The sequence below is a fragment of the Catharus ustulatus genome, chromosome 1 (genome assembly GCF_009819885.2).
Source record: "Catharus ustulatus isolate bCatUst1 chromosome 1, bCatUst1.pri.v2, whole genome shotgun sequence".
NCBI lineage: Eukaryota > Metazoa > Chordata > Aves > Passeriformes > Turdidae > Catharus > Catharus ustulatus.
The window spans coordinates 4,140,411-4,164,588 of record NC_046221.1 but is presented as its reverse complement, the minus strand read 5'-3'; the positions used below and the strand labels follow the sequence as shown (position 1 = coordinate 4,164,588).

The following is a 24,178-nucleotide window of genomic DNA, read 5'->3' as shown; positions in this document are numbered from 1 at the left end:
GCGATCCAGTCTTTAACCCAGCACTAAATCCTGTCCCCAAGTGCCACATCTACAGTTTTTGGAACACTTCCAGGGATGGTGACTCCAGCAGTGCCCTGGGCAGCCTGTTCCAATGCCTGACCACCCTTGGGGTGAAGACATTTTCCTTTATATGCAAACTAAACCTCCCCTGGCACAACTTGGGGACATTTCCTCTTGTCCCATGTCTTGTTACACAGGAGAAAAGACCAGCTCCCACTTCATTACCACCTCCTTTTATCTCCCTGCTCTCTTTCAATATATTTGATCTGCTTGGATTTGTCACTCAAGGAGTGCTCACATCTCTGATTCCAGTCATTCCCAGGGAAAACTCTCTTCTGCTCCTCAAGGAGTTTCAACTGCAGATTTTTCCTGCATGGCTCCAGAGATCCATCCCTGACATTCTTCCCTGCTTTGGCTGGGGGAGCATCATTCAGGTGTGGCTGCATCCCCAGATCCACTGACAAACGATGGGATTTTGCAGGGAGCTCCCCTAGAACAGCAGCAGTGTTTAATTGCCTTGCTTTCATCTCCCTGCAGCTCCACAGCTCAGGTCACACAAGGCAGTGACCAAACCCAGGCAGGAAAGGCTCTCCCTGGGGAATCTGCTCCCAGAAATGATGTTTGGAAAGCCCCTCCAAGCCCAGCAAGGTTTAGAGGCTGAGCTTGAGACAGGAGGGGTTAGTTCTTTCCAGGGGGCTTTGGGCATGACTAAAGCTCTTTTTTCTTTTACAGATTTTCAGGTCAGGCTGGGGGAGCTGAAGGATGAGCAAAGCTGCATTACAAACCTCTGGTGGGGACAGAGATCAGCTGCAGCAGGTGACAGAAGGGAAGCACTGAGCTCACCCTGAGGTGTCCCTGAGCTCCCAGGTCCCTTCCACTCCATGATCCTATCAATGACTTTTTGGCCATTCCCACCTTGGCTGACCTGAGATGAGAGAGGCTTTTCCCACCCCGTTTTTAACAGGCACCTGATGTTATTTCCCCCACTCCTGCATGTTTTGCAGCTCAGTTTGATGCAGCTTTGAAGCTGCAGATCTGAGGGCAGCTCCAGTACCTGACAGCTTGTGCTCCCCATCCTCCTCCCACCTCAGCCTGCTGCAGTCATTCTCCCCTCCCACCTTGCACTGTGCAATTTTAAACACAGCATCAGGATAAGCTCTGAACATTTAGGAAAACAGGGCTGTGCTTTCACACAATTTACAGACCCAGACTGGGACCATTTAGAATTCAGCTTCTCTCTCCCCTTCCCTTCCTTGAATAGTGGTTTTAGGCAACCTGCAAGCTAAAATTGAATGTTCAGAGGCCACAAAGAGCTCCATGGTACAGTAGCAGCCTCAGTTTTCCCATCTCTGTGTTTCTTTCATTACAGCAGTGCAGCTTTTTTATAACAGCCTCAAGGGTCTTGGTTGATAAAAGCAGTAAAGCTGTAGTTGCTGCTCATTTAAAGAAAAAAAGGAAATAAAATAATAATCACAGAATTGTTATGAACTTTGAAAATGCTGTTGAAAAAAATGACTTTTTTTTGCATTGTTCCAGAGCTGCCATAGAGTAGGAGAGGGGAGCAGAAAGTTTGTAGAAATCCACAATGTTGAGGTTTGTTTTGATAAAATATTGGCATTTAAAAGGCAACTCAGAGCACTTTGACCCATCTGTAATTGCTGTCATTCTCAGCAGGGCCATGGCAGGTGGGATCTCTTAGAATCCCTGAATGGTTTGGGTTGGAAGGGATCTTAAAACTCATCCAGTTCCACCCCTGCCATGGCAGGGACATTTCCACCATCCCAGGTTACTCCAAACCCCATCCAGCCTGGCCTTGGACACTTCCAGGGATCCAGGGGCAGCCACAGCTTCTCTGGGCACCTGTGCCAGGGTCTCATCACCCTCATAGAGAATTTCTTCCTAATATCTAATCCAGATCTTCTCTCTGTCAGTTTGAAGCCATTCCCTGTGTGCTGTCCCTCCATCCCTTGTCCCCAGTCCCTCTCCAGCTCTCCTGGATCCCTTCAGGCTCTGGAAGGGGCTCTGAGCTCTCCCTGGAGCTTCTCCTCTCCAGGTGACCCCCCCAGCCTGACTCCAGTCCTTGGAACATCCCCATGGACTCTGCTGGAGCTGCTCCACGTTTTTGTTGTGTTGGGAGCCCCCAGCACAAGAGGGGTCTGACAGGGGCAGAGCAGAGGGGGAATCTCCTCCCCTGACCTGCTGGTGCCAGTTCTTGGGATGCAGCCCAGGATGTGCTCCTTTTGTGGGGATTTGCTGCTCTCTTTATTTGCAGAGGTTCTTAATGATCCAATTTCTGCTTCACTGCTAATCACCCATCAGTTCTCAGGAGGTGAAAGCTCTAAAGCTCCAAATGATATCAGGGAGAGAACCCACCATTATGACTAATTAGTGGCTCTGCTTCAACGTTTCTGAGTGTCTCCAGGATGGAGCTGGTGCCTATTTTGGTGGTGAGATCCCTAAAAATGGGTGACAGCATACAAACCCAGTGCCTGTGTGATCCAGCCTGTCAGCAAGCACATCAAATTCATTATTTTAAAAAGCATCACAACAAAGTGTCACAGCTGACAACCTGGTTATGAAAAAGTTAAAAGAAGAACTTGATTTTTTTTCTGTAAAGTTGAAATTTAGAAAATCTGGCTGCCTTTGCTGCCTGTAGCTGACTCATTGCAGGCAGATAAAAAACATTTATCCCCCAGCACCCAAAGACTTTCAGGAGAACAAGAGTGATGTGGAATCAAATGAGATGAGGCCACAACCTTTACAGAATATGAAAGAAAAGACATTATTTGTGGAATGGTTTTACCCCTTGGACAATGAGATATGGATAATTTCCTTCCCTTTCATAGGAGTGAAGGTGAGAAGTGTCTGTGCCCCAACAGCATCCAAGGAACTGAAGGAATTTGAGAAGAAACTGGACCTTAGAGAGACAAAGATTTAACATCAAACCATTAACTGGAACCTGACCTTTTCCCTGGCACACTGTGAAGGTTGAGAGATACCTATCAAGGAATTTTTCTCCTTTTAATTTAATTTAAATTTTCCATATTACATTGATCAAGTTACACCTTCATCCTGCATCCCATGGGGAGCATGGATTTGCAGATAATCTGATTTTTTCAGCTGAGAATGTCTCTGTTTGCTAACAGAGATGCAGGAATTATTGCAGCAGCTTCCCCTGCCTGGGATGGGCAAAGCTGTCTCCTAGAAAAGCCAGGAACTGGGATCCCAGGTGGGATTTAACTCTGAAGGCACTCCTGCCCTCATGAATTAGAAGAGAGGCAAAAAGAGGAGGGCCCAGAAATAAATAGCCAAGGTTGGATGGCTCCTCCCCAGCTGCTGCAGGGCACTCCTGCTTCACCACGGTCACCCAATTCCTGGGGACAGCCAGCCAGGAGGGGACAATGACAAATGGGACTCACAGAACCAAAGAACAGCCCAGGCTGGAAGAGATCTCAATCATCTCTCATGGAAAGGGAGCTCAGGTGAGGTTTTCCATCATTGTCCAGTCACACCTTGAAATCCTGCAGCCACGGGGACTCCACCACACCCCTGGGGAAGTTGTTTCCATGATTCTCACTGTAAAGACTTCTTGTGTCAAGATAAAACCAAGGAGATGGGCTGAAGAGGGTGGATAATGGATGGAAACCCCCCTTTCATCCCAAAAAACCCAAGAGTTGTTGGGAATGACAAGGGTTGCCTGGAACCCTTTGGTCCCTCTCGCTGTGCTGCCCTGTCCCCTGGCAGGGAGCGGAACTGGCACAGGGAATGTTCCTTGGCACACACCTGCCAGCCTGGCACCACTGCCATTCCTTCTGGCTTTTTTCCCTTCCCCTCCTGGAGATTCAACATTTGTCCACAGTTCTCCTCGTGTACTTCAGGCAAAGCTCAATTTAAAATGATGTTGTTTGGAAAAAGAAATAAAAATGGTGAGCAGCAAAGCTTTTGGAGGAAAAAATGGTTTAGCAGCAAGAGGGGGTGTAAGGACATAATTTAGAACTCAACTATTTGAGAAGTGCTGATCTTCCTCTTTTTATTTTCCTGTGCTGATCTCATATTTCTGCATTTTCATGGAAGAAAAAATAATCAGTGACTAGAATTATCATAAATACTTATCCTGTATTCAGGTGTGGAGCCACCAGCTCCTTTCTCAAAGGAAACTCAGGAACAATTGGGCAAATCAAGATATTGCTTGTGAAATAACAAGAGAGTTTTTTTTTTACCTGAAGGAAGGTGCTATCCATGGGCCTGTGGGACCAGTCCTGGCAGGGAACTCAGACATCCAAATGGGGATGCTCTTCCTTGAGATGAAGTTTAAATTTCCCCCACGGCGCCTTTAAAAGGCAGCGCTGCACGGCTGCACCATCTCGTGGTGTGACCCGGCCCTGCACGGCCAGAGCCTTTAAAAACCTCTTTTTTTCCAACACTTCCATCACAGACACATCAAAGCCAAATGCTGCCACTGCCAGACCGTGGCATGGCTTGGGCCAGCACAATCCAGAGCCACAAAAACCCTCCAGATCTTCCCCCTCGTGCTCCTTTTTGGGATGCAACAATGCAATTGTTCTCCATCATCATCATCATCCCAAGTGCCTGATCCCTCTGGTTGTTATTCCAAGATGTATCCAGCAGATCAGGGATCAGACCAGTGGGTTATTGCTCATCTGAACCTGCTCTGAGTGACCAGGATCTGTCACAGAGGATTCCAGTGAGGCCAAGGCTCCAGTCACTGTTTGGAGGAAAAATCAGAAGGGAAGTTAAAGGTCACAGAGCTGCAGCCCTGTGATGCAGAGCCAAGGGCAGGACCTGTCTGTGCTCAGCCCCTGCCCTACTCCTACACAGCACCTGGTCCCTCTCAGCTGGGACTCTCTTCCAAACAAAATGATTCGTAATTCTGTGATTAAATGGGTTCTTCTTGGCAAAAAAATCTCCTCCTCTTCTTCTAGATGTGTTTGCTTGTGAAGGAAGATGGCCATTTCAGGTGTACAAAAACACCAAAGATAAATTGTACACACATCTCTGGTTCTCAGTCTGTGAGGGTAAATCAGGTATTAACCAGGGGATTAGGCAGAGATTAGAAAGAAACCTAACAGCATTTATAAAATAATTTTCCTATTAAAAACACACACATGAAAATGCCAGACTTTCACCTTTCTGTGGTTTTTTCTTCCAGCAAATGCTTAACTTGCAACCATCTTCTTCAGCCTTGATGGTTCCATGCAGACCTAACTGGAGAGAAGCTGCTTCACATGGGCACCTCCAGCAGAAGGCAGCTCCCCCAGCTCCTCCTTTTCCTCAGGGGAAAAATGTTTGGCTGCAGACTGGGTGACCCAAGAGCTTTGCCAGCTCAGCTGCTCAGCATCAGCACTCACAACAGGCACTGCCACCCCTGCCTGGAAAGGCTGACCTGGAACAGAGACTAGATAGAGTAAAATGAATAAAATAGATATTTATTGAAAGGGATTAAATAGGTATTTATTGAAAGGATACACCTTGGGAAGTGCAAGAGCCTGGCTGGGGCTACATCCAAATCAAATCCAAGATGGATTCTGGTTTTTACGAGTTTTTATATTAAGTTTTGGTTCATTTACACATGGGGTCAATTGTCCAACCACAGCCCCAGGCCATGAATTCTCACACCCCAGGCTTGCCCCTTTCCCTTCACTGTTTATACTCTTTGGGAACCAGTTGTCCTTGATTCTTTAGCTAGAAAGGGATTGTTTTGTCTAATTACCTTGTGAACAGAACTTACTAACACTTAATAGGAAGGTTCAGAGTTACACTCTCAGCAGAGATTCTGAAAAACATAAAAGCTAAAAGCCACGGCATCACACCAGTTAGAGAGGGGACAGCAATCCTGATCCACTCTCAGCCCAGTTTATCCCTAAAAACCCAGGACAGGCAGGTGAGGATCCCAACAGGGATGCTGTGAATGTCACACAAGGGTGCTGCATGCAGGCACTGGAAGGGATTTGTACAGAAACCCCCCAGTTTCCTCCTGCCCCTTTATCCTCTCCCCAATCCAGGATCTTGCTCCTTTTCTCAGCTCCATCCTACAGGCTCCAGTGCCTTTGGAAAGCAGCCAGATGGATTCATCCAAACCTCAGCAGGTTAACCAAAAGAACAGGAGCTGAACCTTTCTGCCACATCTGCTGCCAGAGGAAAGCCTTGGTGCTCAGCAGTCGAGGCTTTCATCTTCACTAAAGCCCAGCAGCTCCCAAGAGCTGGGAGAAGAATGGAATGAGAACTTTCCGAAGTCTTTGCTTCCCCCTCCCAATGTTTCCCCCATGGAGAATGGATGTGGACAGAGAAAGGAGGACTTCTGGGAGCAGACCTAAACTATTTCCAGTATCAGACACAAAGAGGATGAAAAAAATAACACAGATAGTTTATTGTCAAACCGAATCAAAGCATGAAAAAAAAAATTACAAGGTTACACTGTAAAGAAATTTGGTTTTCATCACAAAAGCTCATTAAAATCAAAGAAAAACAACCCATTGTCAAGCCAGCAACTCCCCAGCAACCCCCCCGAGCTTTTTGCAGCATTTACTGACAGGCTGGGAATTCAGAGGTGGTGACATCACGTTTGCAGGGACAAAAGGATCACCCCTCATTATCCGGAGGGACAGAGGTTCTCCAGGGGGTGGCACGTTTCTGGCTGAGCTCTTTGCCTTGTCCTTGCTGGAGTGCAGCCCGAGGAGAGGAGGATGAGGGGTGCTGTGCTTGTGTCCAGATTTTCCTGCCATTCCCATCCCCACCAGGTGTGACATCATGAAATCAAGTGTCATCATGAAATCAAGTTCATCATGAAATCAAGAGTCATCATTAAATCAAAAGGTGGCTGCAGAGCTGAGCAATGCTCCCCAAGGAGAGCAGTGGGAGGCACCATGGGGGGACACCAGCACAGCAAAACTCATTTTGGTCTAATTCCAGCCATAGCCAAACCTCCCTTTTGATACTGGGGTGCACTGCAGAGGCAGCCCTGCCCCAGGAGCCACACTGATCTGTGTCCTGTGCTTTGGAAATGGCCCTGAACTCAGCTCCCATCCCTGCTCCTTCCCAACAAAACTCCTGGGAGCTTCCAGGCTGAGTGTGCCACCCTGTCCCAAGCAATGGGTCACCCACAGATCATTCATTCCTACTGCAGCAGCTCCAGCAGAACCAAACCAGAACCAGAGCAGTCAGAACTTCACCTTCCTGCTGGTGGGAAGTCTGGATGGTTTAGGTCACTTGGCAGAAAAGCTGCTGCAGGCTGCATCCCACCTGGAACAGCCCCATCCCATCCTGCAGGGAGCTGCAGAGCAGTTGGCTTTATTCTGAGTCAAAAGAGCAAAAAGGGTGGAAAAAACCACTGGAAAAGTCTATAGGTGTATGGACTATTGTGCATTCAGTTCTGCAGACACTTGGTTTCTGTCAGCACAGAACAAGAGGATCCTTCTCACCACTATAAATGAGCTATTTTATGAATTTTGAAACACTTGTTTTACCAAGTGGGAAAGAAAAAAAAAGAAAGAAAAAAGAGAAAGGCATCTTTATCCTAAGTAGCAGCTAAGGAGATTGGTAAAATTAAAACCAAAACCAAACCAAACCTGAAAAAATCAAAAACCTGACCAACCAGCACAAAGTAAAGGCAGGCCAGGTCATTCCAACCAATCATAAGACTAGCAAAAAAATATTTTTAATTGCAACTAGTGTGCTATCTTGAGGCAGCTGCTAATTCGACAGGCCTGAGGTTTTCTGCTCATAAAGCATCAATAATATGTGCCTTTTCCTAGAAAGGAAGGCTCTGCCCAAGTCTTACTGTGTCAGATAAAACATCCCAAAATAGATTTTTTCAACCAAATAAAGTGTTTTATTCAGATATTCATGTGGATATGGCAGTGATGTTAAGAACAGCTATTCAAGTAGCTGAAGTAAGCCCTTCAAAAGAAGTCACACAGCTTTGAGACTTGAACAAATTATTGTATGATCTCATCCAAAAGATCTAAATAGCTGGAACATCTGCAAGAGTCGCCACCAATTTATTTAGCAGAGTTCATCAGCAGTTCATCAGCTCTGTTTGCACAAGCAGGTGCCAGGGCAGCCACTGAGGAGTCCTGCACATGACTGAGCAAGAGGAGAGGGGGAGGAGGGTGGGACAGAGATGGATTTTACCCTCTGACATGGATGTGCATTAGCAGGAGTGAATCCCTGCTGCTACTAAAGGAGAAGTGCAGAAATGCTTTTTTTTCCCAGAGAAGTATTACATGCACAAGTAACTATATTGTTAAAATTTTTTATTTGTGACAGTAAAGAAACCATTCAATACCTGATTGACAACACTCCTCTCTCCTGCAAACACTCATATGGTATCTGTAGTGTTTCTCAAGTATTGCTGGATTGTTCATTGCATCAAAGTGTAAACAGCTCCATCATAAGGAAAAAAAAAAAAAAGGAAAAAAAGAAAGAAAGAAACATTTCCATTGCTTACTCCTCTGTTGAGGAGCTCCCAATAGATCTTTAACAAGAAATAAGAGAGAGTCAGCTGGGATTTTACAACATCATGTGAAACAGAAAACTGACAGCTGGTTTTGCATAGTTAGCCCAGAGATTTTGAAGCAATTGCCCCACACCAGTCTCACCTGCCCCTCCTCACCCCACAAAGGCAAAAAACATCACAGCACCTTGGAATCAGAGGCACAAACTTGTTTTTGTTTTACAAATAGGGCTGTGCAGAACTGTGGTTTATTAGGTTAAAAACAATCTGTCCAACAGAGGGTTACGCCTTCGGAAGTCACAGAGCTACAGATTCTTTTTTCTTGGTTTTTTTTTTTTTTTTTTAATACACTGAAATTTCAAAAGCTGCAACATCAGCACACACCAGTGTCATTTAGATACTTTATTGTCCCCAACCAGTCTAATCAAAATCATGCTGTAAGAAAAGTGATTGCGTACACTGACAACCAAAACGTCTCCAGCTGTTGAGTTTCTTCCACGTATAACTTCTGCTGTTTTAATAAAGACCAAAAGGGCGAAACAAAGAGACAAATTATTCTTCCAAAGCTACCTAAATGAACACAGCAATATTGTACATTTGCCACCATCTCCCCATCCCCAGCCTGCCACGCTTCCTGGTGTGCACAGCCCTAAGGTTACAAATGGCAATTTCATTGTTAACACTCCCGTTGGATTTCAGGGGTCTAAGGCATTCTGCCTTACAGCTTAATTTAAAAATACCCATACAGGCAAAAAACCGTTTTTTAACCCAACATAAAAAGGGCAACAGAACTTCAGGCCAGGCAGCATCGCTTTAGAATGACCAACTGGGAAAAGACTTTTTAATATTTCTATCATATCCAGAAATAGAACTGAAAGCCAGGGTTTAGAACAGCCCTGGTGACCTGCATGCAGTAACTGCACTTCAAAATATGCAAGAGATTTAGGAAACAAGTTGTGGGTTTTTTTTCTTCCTATTTGATTTTTTTTTTTTCTTAAAATCTTGTATTTAAAATACAATCAAGTACCCGTATTGCAAATTTTACAAACATTCCACTTGTTGTCTGACTTTATGGACAGAACTCTATTGCTTTTTTAGAACCTAGAAACTCTAAATATATAGTGTATGTATATCCACACAAACTCAACACTTGAAATTTCAAGTATGATGATAGTGTTAAAATAAACAACTGTGACAGTTCGATCCCTTTGGCCAAATCTGAATACCCAGGGGAGTCCAAACCTGATTGCAGAGCACTCTGAGTTGGGTGGGTTAAAAAAGATAGAACTGATCAGAACTTAGAGAAAATACTCTTAATACTAGCAGAGATCAAAGCTGTGCTGAGATTTTTGTCTTTGTATTGTCACCAAGTGTCATTTTAATGCTGTACTTAGTTATAGTAAATGGGGTTTTTTGAAATTTGGGGGTTTTAAAAGCCAAAATAGTACAGTACAAGTAAGGTTGTACAGAACATCATCAGAACCATCCCTCCAGAGGCTGGTGCAGAAGTTCAGTTGCCCATTCTATGTGGATTGGAAAACAATACAAGACACTTTAATAATATAATCAACATTCATTCACAGACTTAAGGCAACTGGTTCATGAAATCGCTGCTTCCAGAGATGCTCAGGGGTGCTGTGGCCGCTGCCACGTCCCACAGCTGTCACAGGCCCTGTCTCCTGCCTTCTCCACTCACTCTCTGATTGTTTGGTCTGATGCTAATGACAAAAAGTCTTTGCATTTCTTCAGCCATTCCTCTCATACCTGCACGACTAACTACAACCTGAATGCTTCCCTGCAAACTGCACTGGGGCCCAGGAGCCACAGGCACAGTTGAAAATACTGCTCAGAGAACAACTTTTTATTTTTTTTTTTTTTTTTTTGGCAGCTTACAGTTTCATTACTCTGGAGTCAAATACAAAATTAAACCATCTTAAACTAAAAGTAAACGTTAATGGACTAACCAGAATCCATATGTCCTTTTTTTTTTCTTTTTTTGTTATATTTTTAAACAAAGTAGGCTTTTTCTTTCATTTTGAATTTTTAAACTCGACAGTTTTTGTCCTTTTTGTTGTGGCACAGATTGATACAGTACTAAGGTGATGCCAGCTGGTTATGAAACAAAAAGGCTGATGCCTTACAGACTCAGGGGTGTGATGGGACTGCCTCCAGCACCCCTGGGCCCAGCCCCAGCTGGAGCACAGCTGGAGCACAGCTGCACTGCAAGGGGGGCTCAGTTTGTACTGCACCCACCACAACCCTCTGGCTGCCTGTGTGGACTGGCCTGCCCCTCTCAGATGGATTTGTTAAGCTGCTTCACCAACGTTTTGGAGACAAGGATCACAAGCTCCAAAGTCCATCCCAAATAAATAAATTGATTTTTTTTTTTTCCCCCCAAGTCATCAGGACTTTTTGAGGAAAAAAGGCAAAAGGGGTCTACAATTCAGAATTTAGCACGAGGCTAATTAGAAGCACCAAATAATCCATTTAGTCTTCTCTGATGACAGCCAAATGCAGCTGCACTTTTTATGTCAGCAGATTTCTGCTGTGGACAATAACTGGAAGGTGACACTGGAAAGGGGGAGGGAAAGAAAAGGTGTGCCTTGTTCTTCAAAGACATAAAATATTTAAAAATCATTCATCTGAAAAGGTACCTATGGCACTGCAGAAGATGTTAAGCAGGCTTTCAGATTCAGAGATGAGTCTAACTCAACTCCAAAGCCAGAAGACCAATTTTAGTCTAGGTTAGTAACTTCTGCCCTTCCACCAAGACTTGATACAGCTCCTAATCTGCACCTTACACCTTGGGGAAAAAGAAATACAAATCAAAGGTGTGGGCAAAATATTTCCTGCGTTTTCATGTATCAAAGAAAGGAGAGGGCTTCATCTTAATTGAAAAAAAAAAATCCTTTACAGGTCACCTTAAACTGGATTCATTGGTATATCAGATACCAATGGACTAATCCATGGGGGTGGGGTATGAATCCTGCATTTTATTTATTGCCCAAGTTTGCAGCTTACAGAAAATGTCTCATAGCACAGGCACAGTGGCAAAAACAGTATAACAGCCGATGGTCAACTCCATTTGGTGAGTATACAGTAGCAGCAATTAAAAGAAAAAAGTACTCCAAACAGCTCAATGTAGATCCAGCTTACCCAGATGGGTTGTTTTGAGAAAGGAATTTGAAACTAATAAATAGATCTCCTCGCCGCTCTCCCGGGAGAATGGTTTTCCAAAAAAGAAGAGGCATGGCAGTTGTGCGTAAGCAGAGACAGCAGAACTTCATCTGTCAGCAATCAAAGGTGCTTTAGGTCTATCAGCCACCTCATTTCCTCAACTCCATCACTCCCTAAATGCTCAAACAACTGCAGATATGGTTTAAAACTGTGCCCCAAAATCCTCATCAGTGAAACAAGCACGTGAGTGACCCCAGCTCACCCCTCCCACGAACAACTGAACCTTCTGAGCAGGACAAAGTGTGACACATCTTAATGTCATCGTGGAGACAGGAACCCAGCATCTTGGTTTCAACTTTTTCCTTTGTTATATATTACAGTGCTCTATAAATTTTTTTTTTTTCCTTTTTCCTTTTAAAGCATTTAGACAATACAAGACTAAAAGATGTCTGGAAATACGTCTTATACAAAAATGAATTTTTTTTTTATCTTAAAATAACATTCAAAAAGGCACTTCATTCTGTAAGAAAAAATTCAGAGTCAGGTCAACTGCTCTAAGCAGGGGGGTAAAATTGTCTGCATAGTGGGAGGGGAAGAAAGGGAGAGAAATTCAACTGCTGAAATACAAGCTTCTTTTTTTGGCATGTTTTAAGAAAAGCTGATCCAGTAAAAGATGTCCATTTATGAAATTAATTAAAAGAGTCCCATTTAAAATAGCTTCTTTTTTTTTTTTTTCCTTTAAAAAAGTAGTCTGAACACATGACCTTAGGAGTCAGGCTTCTGAAGGCTTAATAGCATCACTCATGATTGTCCTTCGTGTCCAATGTAACAGGAAGATCAAGAGTAGCACTTCTGACAGGGGTGACCTCCCCAAAGCTTACATTTGAAAGAGCTGAAAGAGATGGAGACAGCCTCTAGCAACTGCAATCTAGGAGCAGGAGTCAGTCAGAGTTCAGGGCTACCTGTTGCAGAGTTTATGAAGCATACTGTAAACTTCTTCCTCTTTGCTTAGTCCTTCAAAGAAAGGAATAAGATCTAGCAGCTCTGTGTCTGTCATGTCATCAAACCAGGACTGCACAGGCACCTGAAACAGAGCAACCAACAAACACTGAGAGGGTTTCATGATGCACAGGACACCTGAGTTTTGTCTGTGTAGGTGTTCTGAAGCCATCATCATCACCATGTAATAATCATGGCAATTAGCTACTCATTACCAGTCAGGGGAGCAGCAGGTTCAGCCCCACCCCAAGCAGGACAGCTGAGCTTCCCTGCATGTCCAGGAGACCCCAGGACCCCACACTGGGCACTGGGCAGCTCTCCTTGCTTTGCCTCCTTGGTATCCAGAACACACTGAAGGCAGACACAGGTTTTGAGCTGCACTGACACTTTATTTACAGGCAAATCCTTTTTTTTTTTTTTCCCTCCCTCTAAGAATTATCAGAGTGAGTCACCAGGCACAGGCAGGCAGCAACAACCCCTTCTGGCACAGGGTTTGGAGGAAATGTTTAACTGCAAGGGCAGAACATTGTTCAGGTTAAAATGTTAGATCTTGTGGGTGGGTTCAGAAAACAACACATATAATCACTCTGCTTAAATATGTGGGCTGGGCTTGGGGAAGGTGCTCTGTGTACCTTCACTATGGGAGCACACTGAGGTCTTTTCAAGACTATCTTGGATCTGGTTACAAGCTCTGGTTTCTGCAGAGACTCGAGTATCAGTCAGCCAGCAGCACTTTTCTATCCATGATTAAACCACTCTGACAAGGCCCTTCATTTCATCTCCCAAATTTCTACAGCTCGTTATTTCCTTGGCACTGGTTTCCAAGATACCAAATGATGATCTTGGATCAGGTTTTTCGTTTTAACCAAGAACATAAATTAGAGCTACAGGTCCTGGTTATTATAAATGGCAGCTTTAAACCATGTGTGGCACAAACCAGAAAAATGTTTTCACCACATCACTTAGAGCATCATAACATTAGCATCTGAACTTGAAAGCTGACTGCTGGAAGATAAATAGCTCATGTTACTAAAAAAGGAAGAAAAAAAAGCTATTCTGCAGAGGCAGGACTGTGCAAAGCAGTGTTCTTAAGAAAAGATTTCCTACACTGATTTTAACAGTTCACAAAGGCAGCAGCCTAAAAACATCAAAGCAAACAGTGCACAGCCTGGTTGTCTAAAAGTCAGCAGATCTAAGAGTTCCAGCTTCTCCCTGGGAGCTGAAGCAGATGTGAGCCCTGGATGGATGGAGCACCCCAGAGCTGCCCATGAGAGCTCCTGGAGCTGACACAAACACACATGGAAATGCACACTGCTCCTCACTGCTCTCCCCTAAACTGCTGCCTGCCCTTTGTCCTGGTTCCTGAACCCTGATGGACTTGTTGACTAACAGTTCTAATTATGGAGTTATGATAAAAATAATTGAGAGAGGAGTGTAACAACAAAACAGGATCTTGATTTTTTTTCCTTTCCCTTACCCACTAATGCAGATCTCAGTAGCAACCAGTGAAGCATTAACTATCTTATTAAATAAAAAATTGTTCACACAATGAAAAAAGATGGGAGTACCTCAAGAAGTTCAAGTTCTTTCTGTAATCACTACTCCAAAAACAAAACCTGTGCTGCAGGGCAGCTTTGTTTCTTAGAGCTAGGTTGGTTTTTCAGGTTCCACACCACCTGGTACTTCTCAAAACTGCTGGACCTGCAGCCAGTAGCCCAAGCTCAGAGCACAGAGCAGTCATGGATCCCTGTGCCCATGTCCTTCCCCACTTGGCAGTGCACCCCAGAACCCACCTGCAGCCCAAGCAAACAACAGAATCTACCACGAGCCAGCTCTGAAAAGCCCATTTTCTGAATCCCAAAACCTGGGCAAGAGTCACTCCAGCACTCTGAATACTTACTGCATTTTCAGGATGGAAGATGTAAGATGCAGGAGAATTATCTACTATAATAACTTTACTCAGCTCACGGCCCAGCCGACTCAGATCCTTGACGTAATTCCCTCGGTGGAAAACGCAGGATTCTCTAAAGAGCCTTGCCCTGAACACACCCCAGCGATCCAGTAAGTCGGCCACTGGGTCTGCATACTTAAAAATACAAGTCAGAAACATCAAGTTAGCCATGTGCACATAAGGCTGATTCACAGAGCCACACAAAGAAGGGATAGAAAATAATTTCAGATAAAATGCCCTTTTTTTCTCCATTTTCTTCCCTGCTCCTTGTAATTAACTCCCAGCTGAAGTGATTAATAAAGAGATAAAGCAGAAGTAGGACAATTAGCTTTCTGGAGAAGGTTAACTTGCACTCTTAAATATTTTCTTGATTTATTGACTGGGTTTTATTCTCAGGGCCAACTTAAGAATTATCCTGAGAGTTTTCTAGAGGTTGATGGATCCAGAGATCTCACCTACCATTACCATAAGCCCAGCCAATGCTAATAGAAAATCAATATCAAGCTTTTCCCAGCTGATTTGTTTCCATGTGCCTCTGAAGATAAACTGCAGAGAACAAATCTGAGCCTGATGTGGCTCTGCCAAATGATGCCCTTGGAGCACCTGGGTCAAACAATACTCTTAAGATTACCAAACTGCATAATTAGGCCAAAAAAATCAGCCAAAGATGTTATTAACAAAATCATTAATGTACAATACCATTCTCATTTTATACATAAGATGACAGCGAGGCACAGCTTAGAATCCAACAATGTATATAAACTGACCAAGAAGAAATACCCAAATAAACTCACACATGAATACCCACACTGAAATGGTAGCTGTATCTTATTACTGCACAACAGAGTTACCATTTTCCCATATTTTAAATAAAAAAAAAACAAACTGATGTTGAACTCAATCATCTTTTGATTACAAAATAAGGCACATCATTTCAGTATGAAATTGGGGCAGTATTTAGGATTTTTTCACCATGACAGGGGAAAAAGGCTTTAGAGGAGATCAGGGTCCTGTCCCCTTCCACCAGCTCTACACTAGGCAAAAAGCCTGCTATGCTAGAGCACTACTCAGAAATATCCAGCATCATTTTACAAACAAGACACCACAAACACAACACACTGAAGGAAGTGAAGAACTCCAGATCAGTCTACTACTGTAACATCTACCACAAAAACTACCTAGGAGCCACTACTGCTACTGCAGAACCACAGGGCACAAAATATTCCTGGGGACCTTCCAAGCTTTGCAAAAAAAGCCTCATTTTCTAACTCCAGGTTGCAATTGCACCTCACCAGAGCAAGAAGTGTGGTTCCCAATTTGCAGTGAGTTTCTGAGTCACTGGTTGATGGTGTGGACAGGGTTTAATTTGGTGTTTTTATTTCATGCCCAGCTTTAATGTGCTGCTTCACTCGCACGCTATTTGCTCTAATTTCTCACTATAACCATGGTAACTTGTGAGCCTTTCATATTGGCATCATGAGCAATGCATGGAGGCTACATTATGAGACAAGCCCATATGTGATGGTGTTACCATGGAAACACTTACCCACACACTAGCAGACAAAGTACACACTGTCAGACAAAGAAGCAGAAAAGAAGGGGAAAAATTAAGATAGTACCAACTGTGGAAATCATCATCCATAGAAAACCCAACCAAAAGTCCACTGAGCAGCACCATAAGGGTTAAAGAGATGAAGGGAGGAACAAACCTTGGCTAGACTGGCTGTGAAGAGTACACATTCAAAGAGCTCTCCCATCCTCTGAAGAAACTCATCCACATGTGGTCGTTTCAATACATAAACCTGGAATGATAATGGCATTTGGGTCAGATGGTGCTCAAGGAAACAACAACAAAAAAACCCCAAACAAAACCAAACAAAACCACTTCTGCAATCCCAGCACTTGAAACAAAAGTTAACAGGGAAGCAGTTCAAATGAAATGCTGGAGAAAAAGAAAAGTATGCAAGATAAAAGCAGAGATCCAATAATGAGAGACTGCCAAGCCCCTGCTGATTATACAACTGCAAACCCTGAGCATCACCAGCACACCAAAATCAAAAAATCTCATGAAAGGCCAAGGGGGACAGGAGGGCTTCTCAAGGAGTGAGGATTCAGACCTCTCCACCAAAGCCATTCTGGTGCTGGAAAGCTGCAGAGCTCCACAGAAGGAATAAATCTGATGAAGCCTCTGTGACAGCAGCAATTGCACAACAGGGACCTGTTTTCCTTCTGTGGCTGATTTTTTTCATTTCTGAAATTCCAGGTGCTAAGTACCACAACTCATCATGGAGAGTTCTCCACAGAGAACATTTCTCACCAAAAATCTTCACAGCACCACCCAGAAATGCCTAGAAATGCTGGATTTGAAATTTGACAAAAGAGGACCTTGCCAAAAGATGGCAAATTCCAGGATTTCCCTCCTCTTCAGCAGTGCTCTGCTGCCTTTCAGCACTGCCTTGGCTGCCTGCTCTCAACAACCTGATTAGCAGGTATTAAAACCTTCCTGCTTCTCCTTTCAGAGCACACAACATAATTCTGTGCTCACAGAAAATACCAAAACAAGGAATCTGCTGCTCAGAAAGCTTAGAAACAGCTCACAATACAGTGGGAAGGTGAAGAGGGGAGTCTGCTTGAAAAATATTTATCTGTCTTGTTTGCAGTTAGATTAAAAGTTTGAGAGAAAACATTGGCAGCATTTTATCTTCTTTTGTTTGGCAAATAATCACTAATGCTGGAAATTTCAAGTGGAGAAGTTTGGCATAGAGATGAATTCAGGAGGAATTGCAAGATTGATGCTATTTCAGGAATTTCATTCTTTGATATGTAAAACTGGATTAATTGTATGGATTTTACTAGATTCCTATTAATAAGAGGTAAAAAAAAAAAAATCAAGGTACCCAGAGAAAAAGCCTGGAGGAGAAAAATATGGAAACAGCAACTTGAACTCAAGTATAACAATTAAAGCCTACAGCAAAAGAAGAATAAATGAAACTGTGTAATTGAAATTGAAAACCTGAATTTGAAAGCAAAGTATTTTTTAAAACACATATGATGGAGCTGCACCTTAATGACTAAAGCAGAAATGTTAATGTTCCCCTTTATGCAGCATACAGATCATACCATGAAGTCTTTATCTCTTTTAAGTTGTTTCTGTGAAATTTATCTGAACTATTTCTGGCCCCATAAGCATTACATTCAAACTTTGATAGAGATAAAAATTTATAACCCAGATTTTTCTTTTCTTTTTTTTTAAACAACCACAACAGCACCTAACCCATCAAATAATTGTGGCATTTTATGGATTAAAGACAGATGACAGATGTACTTCAACACCACTCTCTTTCCAGATAATTACAGCAATGTTTCCTGTATTTCACCAGGCATAAACTAAGTAATTTCCTCTCCTATAACAACACAATTAATTTTTCATTTAATTCTTTCGACACAAATTTGGGCTGCAGTATTTCCTCTCCAAATTCTATCTTTGAAATCATTAAAGACAGAAAGACAGCTGCAGTCCCTCTGCATCTGGGTATCCAGAGAGTATCCAACTTCCCAGATGTGAGAGGAAACACAGCAGGATCCAAGCTAATTATTAAGTTCTTGATTCTTTAGCCTGAAGTTTTATTCCCACACTTATTTTTGAGGGCACAAAAGGAGCACCCCAGAGTCTTAACTTTATTCTTGGAGAATAGGTGCTGGAATTTAATATTAATTTCCCTTTTAAAGCCCAGTGCTTCCAGCCTCAGCAGAAGTCTCCTCTTTGCTGTCCATCCCTATCTCTGCCCCTGTCAGTGAAGTATTTCCACTTGGAATGTAATTACAAACTCCCTGCCAAGGATCTGAACTTTGCTGCTTGCAACACAACCCACCTCCTCCATCAGGAGCACTCAGTAAATCAACCCCAGAGCTCTGAGCCCCAGCCTGGGCTGCATCTGCAATAAACACTCCTTGAGCTGCTTTCAGGGCTCCTAATTCTGCACCTAACTCAGGATTAGCAGTGAATACACAGCATTTTTAGTTGGATGGTCTCTCCTCTGCAGTTTAGGGCTCCTGATCCACCACAGAGCACTCACAGCCTCCTCTGCTTGAGTTTCTCCTGCTGCTTTGCCTTAAATCTGTCCCTGCTGGGATCTGGCCAACAGATTTGCTTCTCATGTTAAATGCCTAATTAATAATAAATGTCATTTCTTAATGAAGTCTCACCAATTTTTCCCCTCTGTAAAAAGCCCCAGTTCCTTTTTTTTTTAACAACACCTTTTTTCTTTTTTTTTTTTTTGGCAGAACAACATATCTTAATACTCTGGGTAGTTATTCTCCTTGAAGTTTTCTTTGAGAAGTCCTACTTAGACCCTGGAAGCAACTCCAAAATGTACTGGTATCCTGGGCTACAAAATCTCTTTGGTTTACTTCACATAAAAAGCTTTCTTCAGCTGACAGTGCAGCTCTTTTCTCCTCTTCCTTCTCATTTGGAATTTTTTCCCCTTTACTTTGTTAGTGGCTGGACTAGAATCTCAATGCTGCATGGTTATTTGTGGCTTGGCTTTTTCCTCCACTGCCTGATGTCTTCAGTTGAAATCTCTAGACTAACTGGCTCCTGGCATTTTTCTGAGATTTATATACTGTTTTCAGGGTATTTTAAAAAAAAATCCATCCTTTTTTTTGTTGCATTCTCACTAATTTTTTTCCTTATCACAGCAAGAATTTAGAGGAATATAGTTTATTTTATTATTTAAAATGAACCCTACTGAACAATTTAAGCACAAATCAGGCACTAGGCATGTTTCCACAGGATTCTTCCAGCTGCTAATGGCAGAACACAAGCAATTATCTTTAATTGTTTTCAAGCATTTCATACTTCCACATGAATTTTCTGTACCTCAAAGCAGCCTCAACCTCCAGAGACCCAGCATTTGTAAAACACAAACCCAGCTCATTTCCAACCAATTTAACAGGACACACAGAATTGCCTTTCAAAAGCAGCTTTACAATGAGGAAATCTGCAAGTAATGATTGAAAAAATCTGCCCATGACAACTCCAAGTGCTGTCCTCTCCTGTTCCATGTCTCTTCTGAGCAGAAAATCCCACGTGTCCCTCGTGGTCCTGGGTCACACAGTTGTGGCTGTGTCCCAGTGCAAGTAACCAAGAATAGGCCAGTTAGAATGGATACAGCCTATCCTGGATTACTTGAACCAGGCCACAGCCTTCTGCAAGAAAATCCATGAATTCTGTGCTTTACAGGCAGGAAATTCATTATTCAAACAGCTTTTTCCCCCCATAATTAAAAAAAAATAAAAATAATTTTGCGTATTATGTTCAAAGTGTTATGTTCCTTCAGCTTTCAACAATTAAAAAATAAGCAGCTAATTGAATTAACTCCCCCCTCACCTCAAAAAAAAAACCCTTAAAAAAAAGTTTTACTGAATAAAAAAATGTATTTAAAAATATGATTTAAACTAACACCAAATCAAACTCCTCTTGGCTGCCCTCTTTACTCTTGGACACCAAAAGCAAAGCCCAAAGGCACTGAAATTCACTTTGGATGAAAGATGAAGGACAAGCACTCCCAAATCCTTCACCCACTGGGGATTAAAGCTGCATTTGATGCAGTTTGTGGTCTGGGGGCTGTGGTCACTGTGCCTTGGTCAGTGGGAAGCAGGGACCAAAGGAGAGGATGGTAAATCCAGGTACCAGACAGGCTGAACATCTCCCTGCAGCCCCAGGAGCTCCAACACACCCCACTGCATTTCCCAGCTGCAGTTTGGGGAGAGCTGAGCCAGCTCTGATCTCCTTTCACCCCCACAGAACCAGAGTGGAATGGCAGGAGTGGCCAGAAGGGTTGGCTTGCACCAAAACCTCTCTTTTGTGGGACTGTCCCCTGGAAATTCTGCAAATTCTGCTGCCCCAGGATGGGCACAGCCTCTGCAGGCATCCACAGACCCAGAGCAGAAAGAAAGGGAGGTTCTGTCACACTTGATTTATTTCCTTCTTAAAATAAAATGACAAATCCTTTTGAAAGATAAGGTAATTTAGGCTGGAGAAAGAAAGATGGGAAAGGGAGAAGGGATCTTAAGAAAAGCAGTTTTTTAATCTAGGGAAGCTCGTTTACCCAAGAACCCTTTAGGATGATGAATTGTCCTCCCTATAAAAAAACCCCAAGAGTCTTTCTGACCTTTGGATTATAAATTATATAAGGGAAAACAAATTCCCCAAACTAAAGACTTCATTTTTTTAAGACCTCTGTGTTGAACTGCAAAAAAAAAAACCAACAAAAAAAACCAACAAAAACCCAACCAGCATTTACCACGAAAAAACTTGCTAGACAAGTCAATCTCAAAACTCTTTCAAGAGTACAGCAATTCAATTTGCCACAAACTTGTATTTTTTGGTATATGAGATCTGAACAATCTCATATAATTTGAAGTTTCTCTGTGAATAGGCACCTCTAGAATGGTTTTTCTCAGTTTGCCTCCACTGGGTTCTGCCTAAGGCAGAGTTCAAGGACAATAAAAAAATCTGTCAACCTCCTGATAAGGTACCAGGCTCACTGGTAAAACAAGGTTATGCACTATGGACAGTGGGGTTCCACAACATTTCCTACATCCTGGCATATTTTTGAAATATTTCTCCATGTCAGTGATTAATCTTGGAGCTGTTTATAAACTGCTTAAGAAAATGGACACGCATTGCAGAGATGACAAGCCCTGACAAATGACAGGAATTGCTCCCATCAGTTCACTTATGCTCTAAGTGACTACAGAATTGCAGGTTTGAAGTGGGAACAGGTTGTCAGAGCTCTGCAGCCTGTGTTAATGCACATCAGACCCAGCCAGAATATCCATTTTTGCCCTTTATCACAGTGTAAAACAAAGGAGAAAAGATTTCTGAATGTCAGCACCATTACAAGAGGCATCACACACACAGGCTTTGCCTATTCTGTGTGCCACACAAATCACCTTTATCTCAAGAATCACAAATTCCTTACAATCACCTTCATTTTTACCATCCAAATGTGCCTGAGGTACTGAGCTATTTTAGAGATTAACAATTTGAAATACAAAGAGTGAAGCAATTTCCTTGAGAATCATGCAGGGAGTTTCCAGCAAAGCACAGAGACCAATTTCACTTGACCACCTCTGGCAGAGGAGATGCACAAACCCTTTGGACCCAACTGTGGGATTTTTCTTTATTTGTAGGATTTTTTTTTGTTGCTGTTTTGCCCCAAATGGAATCATCTCAAATGCCAAGCTGCATCATTTCTGGTGAAGAATCTGAGAGTTTGCAGCAGGGAATGGAAAAGCAACAAGGGTTTTTGGAATGTTTGACTGTAAAGCCTGAGCCTTTTATTGGGATTTGTTTCCAAATGTAAATATGTCATCCTGACAAGATAAGTGATCACAACTCTAAGCCATTCAAAAATTCACTTTCAAAAGCATTCTGCAAAGTTTTAGGAGAGAGAATTTGTCTGCTCCACAGTACAAACACAGCTAAAGCCCACATCAAATCAGGCTTGAAAATCACAAATCTCCCAGAACATCACTTAAATGTTGTGAGCATCAGCTCTGGGAACATTACAGGTGGAAGTACCCTAGATTTTGGTTTTTTTCTACATCAAACAGACACAGTGTAAAAACTGTCAAAACAACTATTATTTTTAAAGCATGTTTCAGTCCACTGACTGATATTCAGTAACCATTTAAAGAGTGACAAATACTTGGAGAGTTTCCATCACAGGAAATCAGATGAAATTATGAACTTTATGATCCACCAATTAGCACAAGATGAAAAAATACAAACCTCTTTGTCCAAGTAGAAATAATCCATAAAGACAACATATAAACAACATTTCAGAATTTAAAGTACCTAAAATTTCTGTTAAATCACATCACATCTGCTGCTCACTAACCGTAACAGCCAACAGAAATGTTTCAAACAATTTACAGAGCTCATGTATCAGAAATGCTCAACTTCACATTAACCTGTTTAATTCATCTCCAGCAAGAACTTCAATGTCTGCCTGAAGAGGGAAAGTAACAGCACTGTAATTTATTTTATCCAACCCTTCAGAAATGATTACTGATTAAAGACACCACCCCAAGATACATGGAGGGGACTGATTTTCAAATCATGGGCGTTTTGCATTTACTCAAAACCATTTCTTAGAGCCTTAAGTGAAGTTCTTAAAGAATAAGACACAGAAATCAGTCTCCTCATGATTTTGTCCAGACCCTTCAAATATGCTGAAGTATTTAATAACTCCCATCAGAAGAACTTGAATTACTTACAGGAATAAAAGGGGACAGAAATTGAACATAGATTGCCACAAAAACAGAATAAATGTCTGTTCTTCCTTTATACTTTTATAAAATGTAAATGACCTTTAACCAACAGATATTAAGGCCAACCCATGCCCTATTTGTGTTGCAGGGAATGGAAAATGCAGTGTTCAAGCAGCTTTTTCTGGGCCCAGCAATGTTTGAAACCCCATCCTTGCATCATTTCCTGTTTGAAAATGTTTTAAAATCGACAAAGAGTCAGGTATTGAAGTCCTGAGAGACTGCACCTGACCACACAGGGATGCCTGTCTGCATTCCAGAATACACAGCTCCATGCTTTGCAAAAGGAAGAATTATCAGATACAAAGCAGCAAATGGAGGAAGAGAAAATTCTGGGGCTCAGGACACAATGCTGAAGGAAAAAGCAGCACTTACCTGATGTATGGTTCCATCAATTTCAACAGGAACAATGAAATCAGCATTGCTAATTGGCTAGAAGGAATGACAAGGAAATAATCAGCATTAAAAATAAGATTGTTAGAGGGAAAATTTCAGGGGCATAAAAGGGAAGAGTACCAACTTCTGAGGAACAAGTTAATAATCAATACTGACTGCACACATCCACTCAGTGTGTGCTCTTACACAAGGAAGAAACTCACAGCTCTAATTCCAGATGCTGCACTTCTCTCTTCTCTCCTATTTTTAAGCTTCATAAGATCTAGCATGCTTGAGTAACCCCCACTACCACTGAGTGTGTTCCTCAGGAAAACATCTCTTTGGATAAACTCCTCCATCCAGTCTTTGTGGATAAATGACCATCAAGAAAATCGACTGTGCACTGCACACATTCCACATCAACTGGGAACCAAATTAAAGATAAAGACAGAGATAAAAGTAATACCCAGTGGTCATATTTGAATCAGCAGCTGCAACAAGACTGAGGTTGGATGCTAAAGGATTCTAAACATGCCAATACCAATCAAGATAATAATGTAAAATTGTGTTTTAATTCCAAAGGCACACTCTGCCCAAGTCCTTGAATCCGTTTTTCCAGCCTGTTGAACACAACTTAATTCTCAAGACTTACTGTGAAAAACTGCTGGTCAAGTAAAATTGTCTTGGAAAGCAGGAGAGTGGCCTTGCAGACAGACAGGAGTACAAGATCTAATCTTGGCTAGACAGCTGGAACAGGCTGCTGCCAATGTTCACTGGTTCAGATGGACACCACATTCAGGCACAGCCACCCTATAAAACCAGCCATGCAAAGATGAGCCTGGACC

The 24,178-nt window shown here is 42.5% G+C and overlaps 1 protein-coding gene across 6 annotated transcripts in view; it reads right to left on the bottom strand.

Moving 5' to 3' along the window:
- Window positions 1-6,385: 6,385 nt before the first annotated feature.
- CTDSPL (CTD small phosphatase like) overlaps window positions 6,386-24,178 on the bottom strand; it is a 78,160-nt gene continuing 60,367 nt past the window's right edge. For 4 of the 6 annotated variants that reach the window (XM_033052962.2, XM_033052982.2, XM_033052973.2 and 1 more), the window contains 4 exons: window positions 23,334-23,390; window positions 16,331-16,423; window positions 14,571-14,756; window positions 6,386-12,755 (listed from right to left, as the gene is read on the bottom strand). In XM_033052962.2, the coding sequence (XP_032908853.1) occupies window positions 12,630-12,755; window positions 14,571-14,756; window positions 16,331-16,423; window positions 23,334-23,390 (462 nt within the window). In that variant the 3' untranslated portion in view covers window positions 6,386-12,629. Of the gene's footprint in view, window positions 12,756-14,570; window positions 14,757-16,167; window positions 16,194-16,330; window positions 16,424-23,333; window positions 23,391-24,178 lie in introns of those variants that run through there. The other 2 variants (XM_042779080.1, XM_042779081.1) reach the window with 1 other exon arrangement.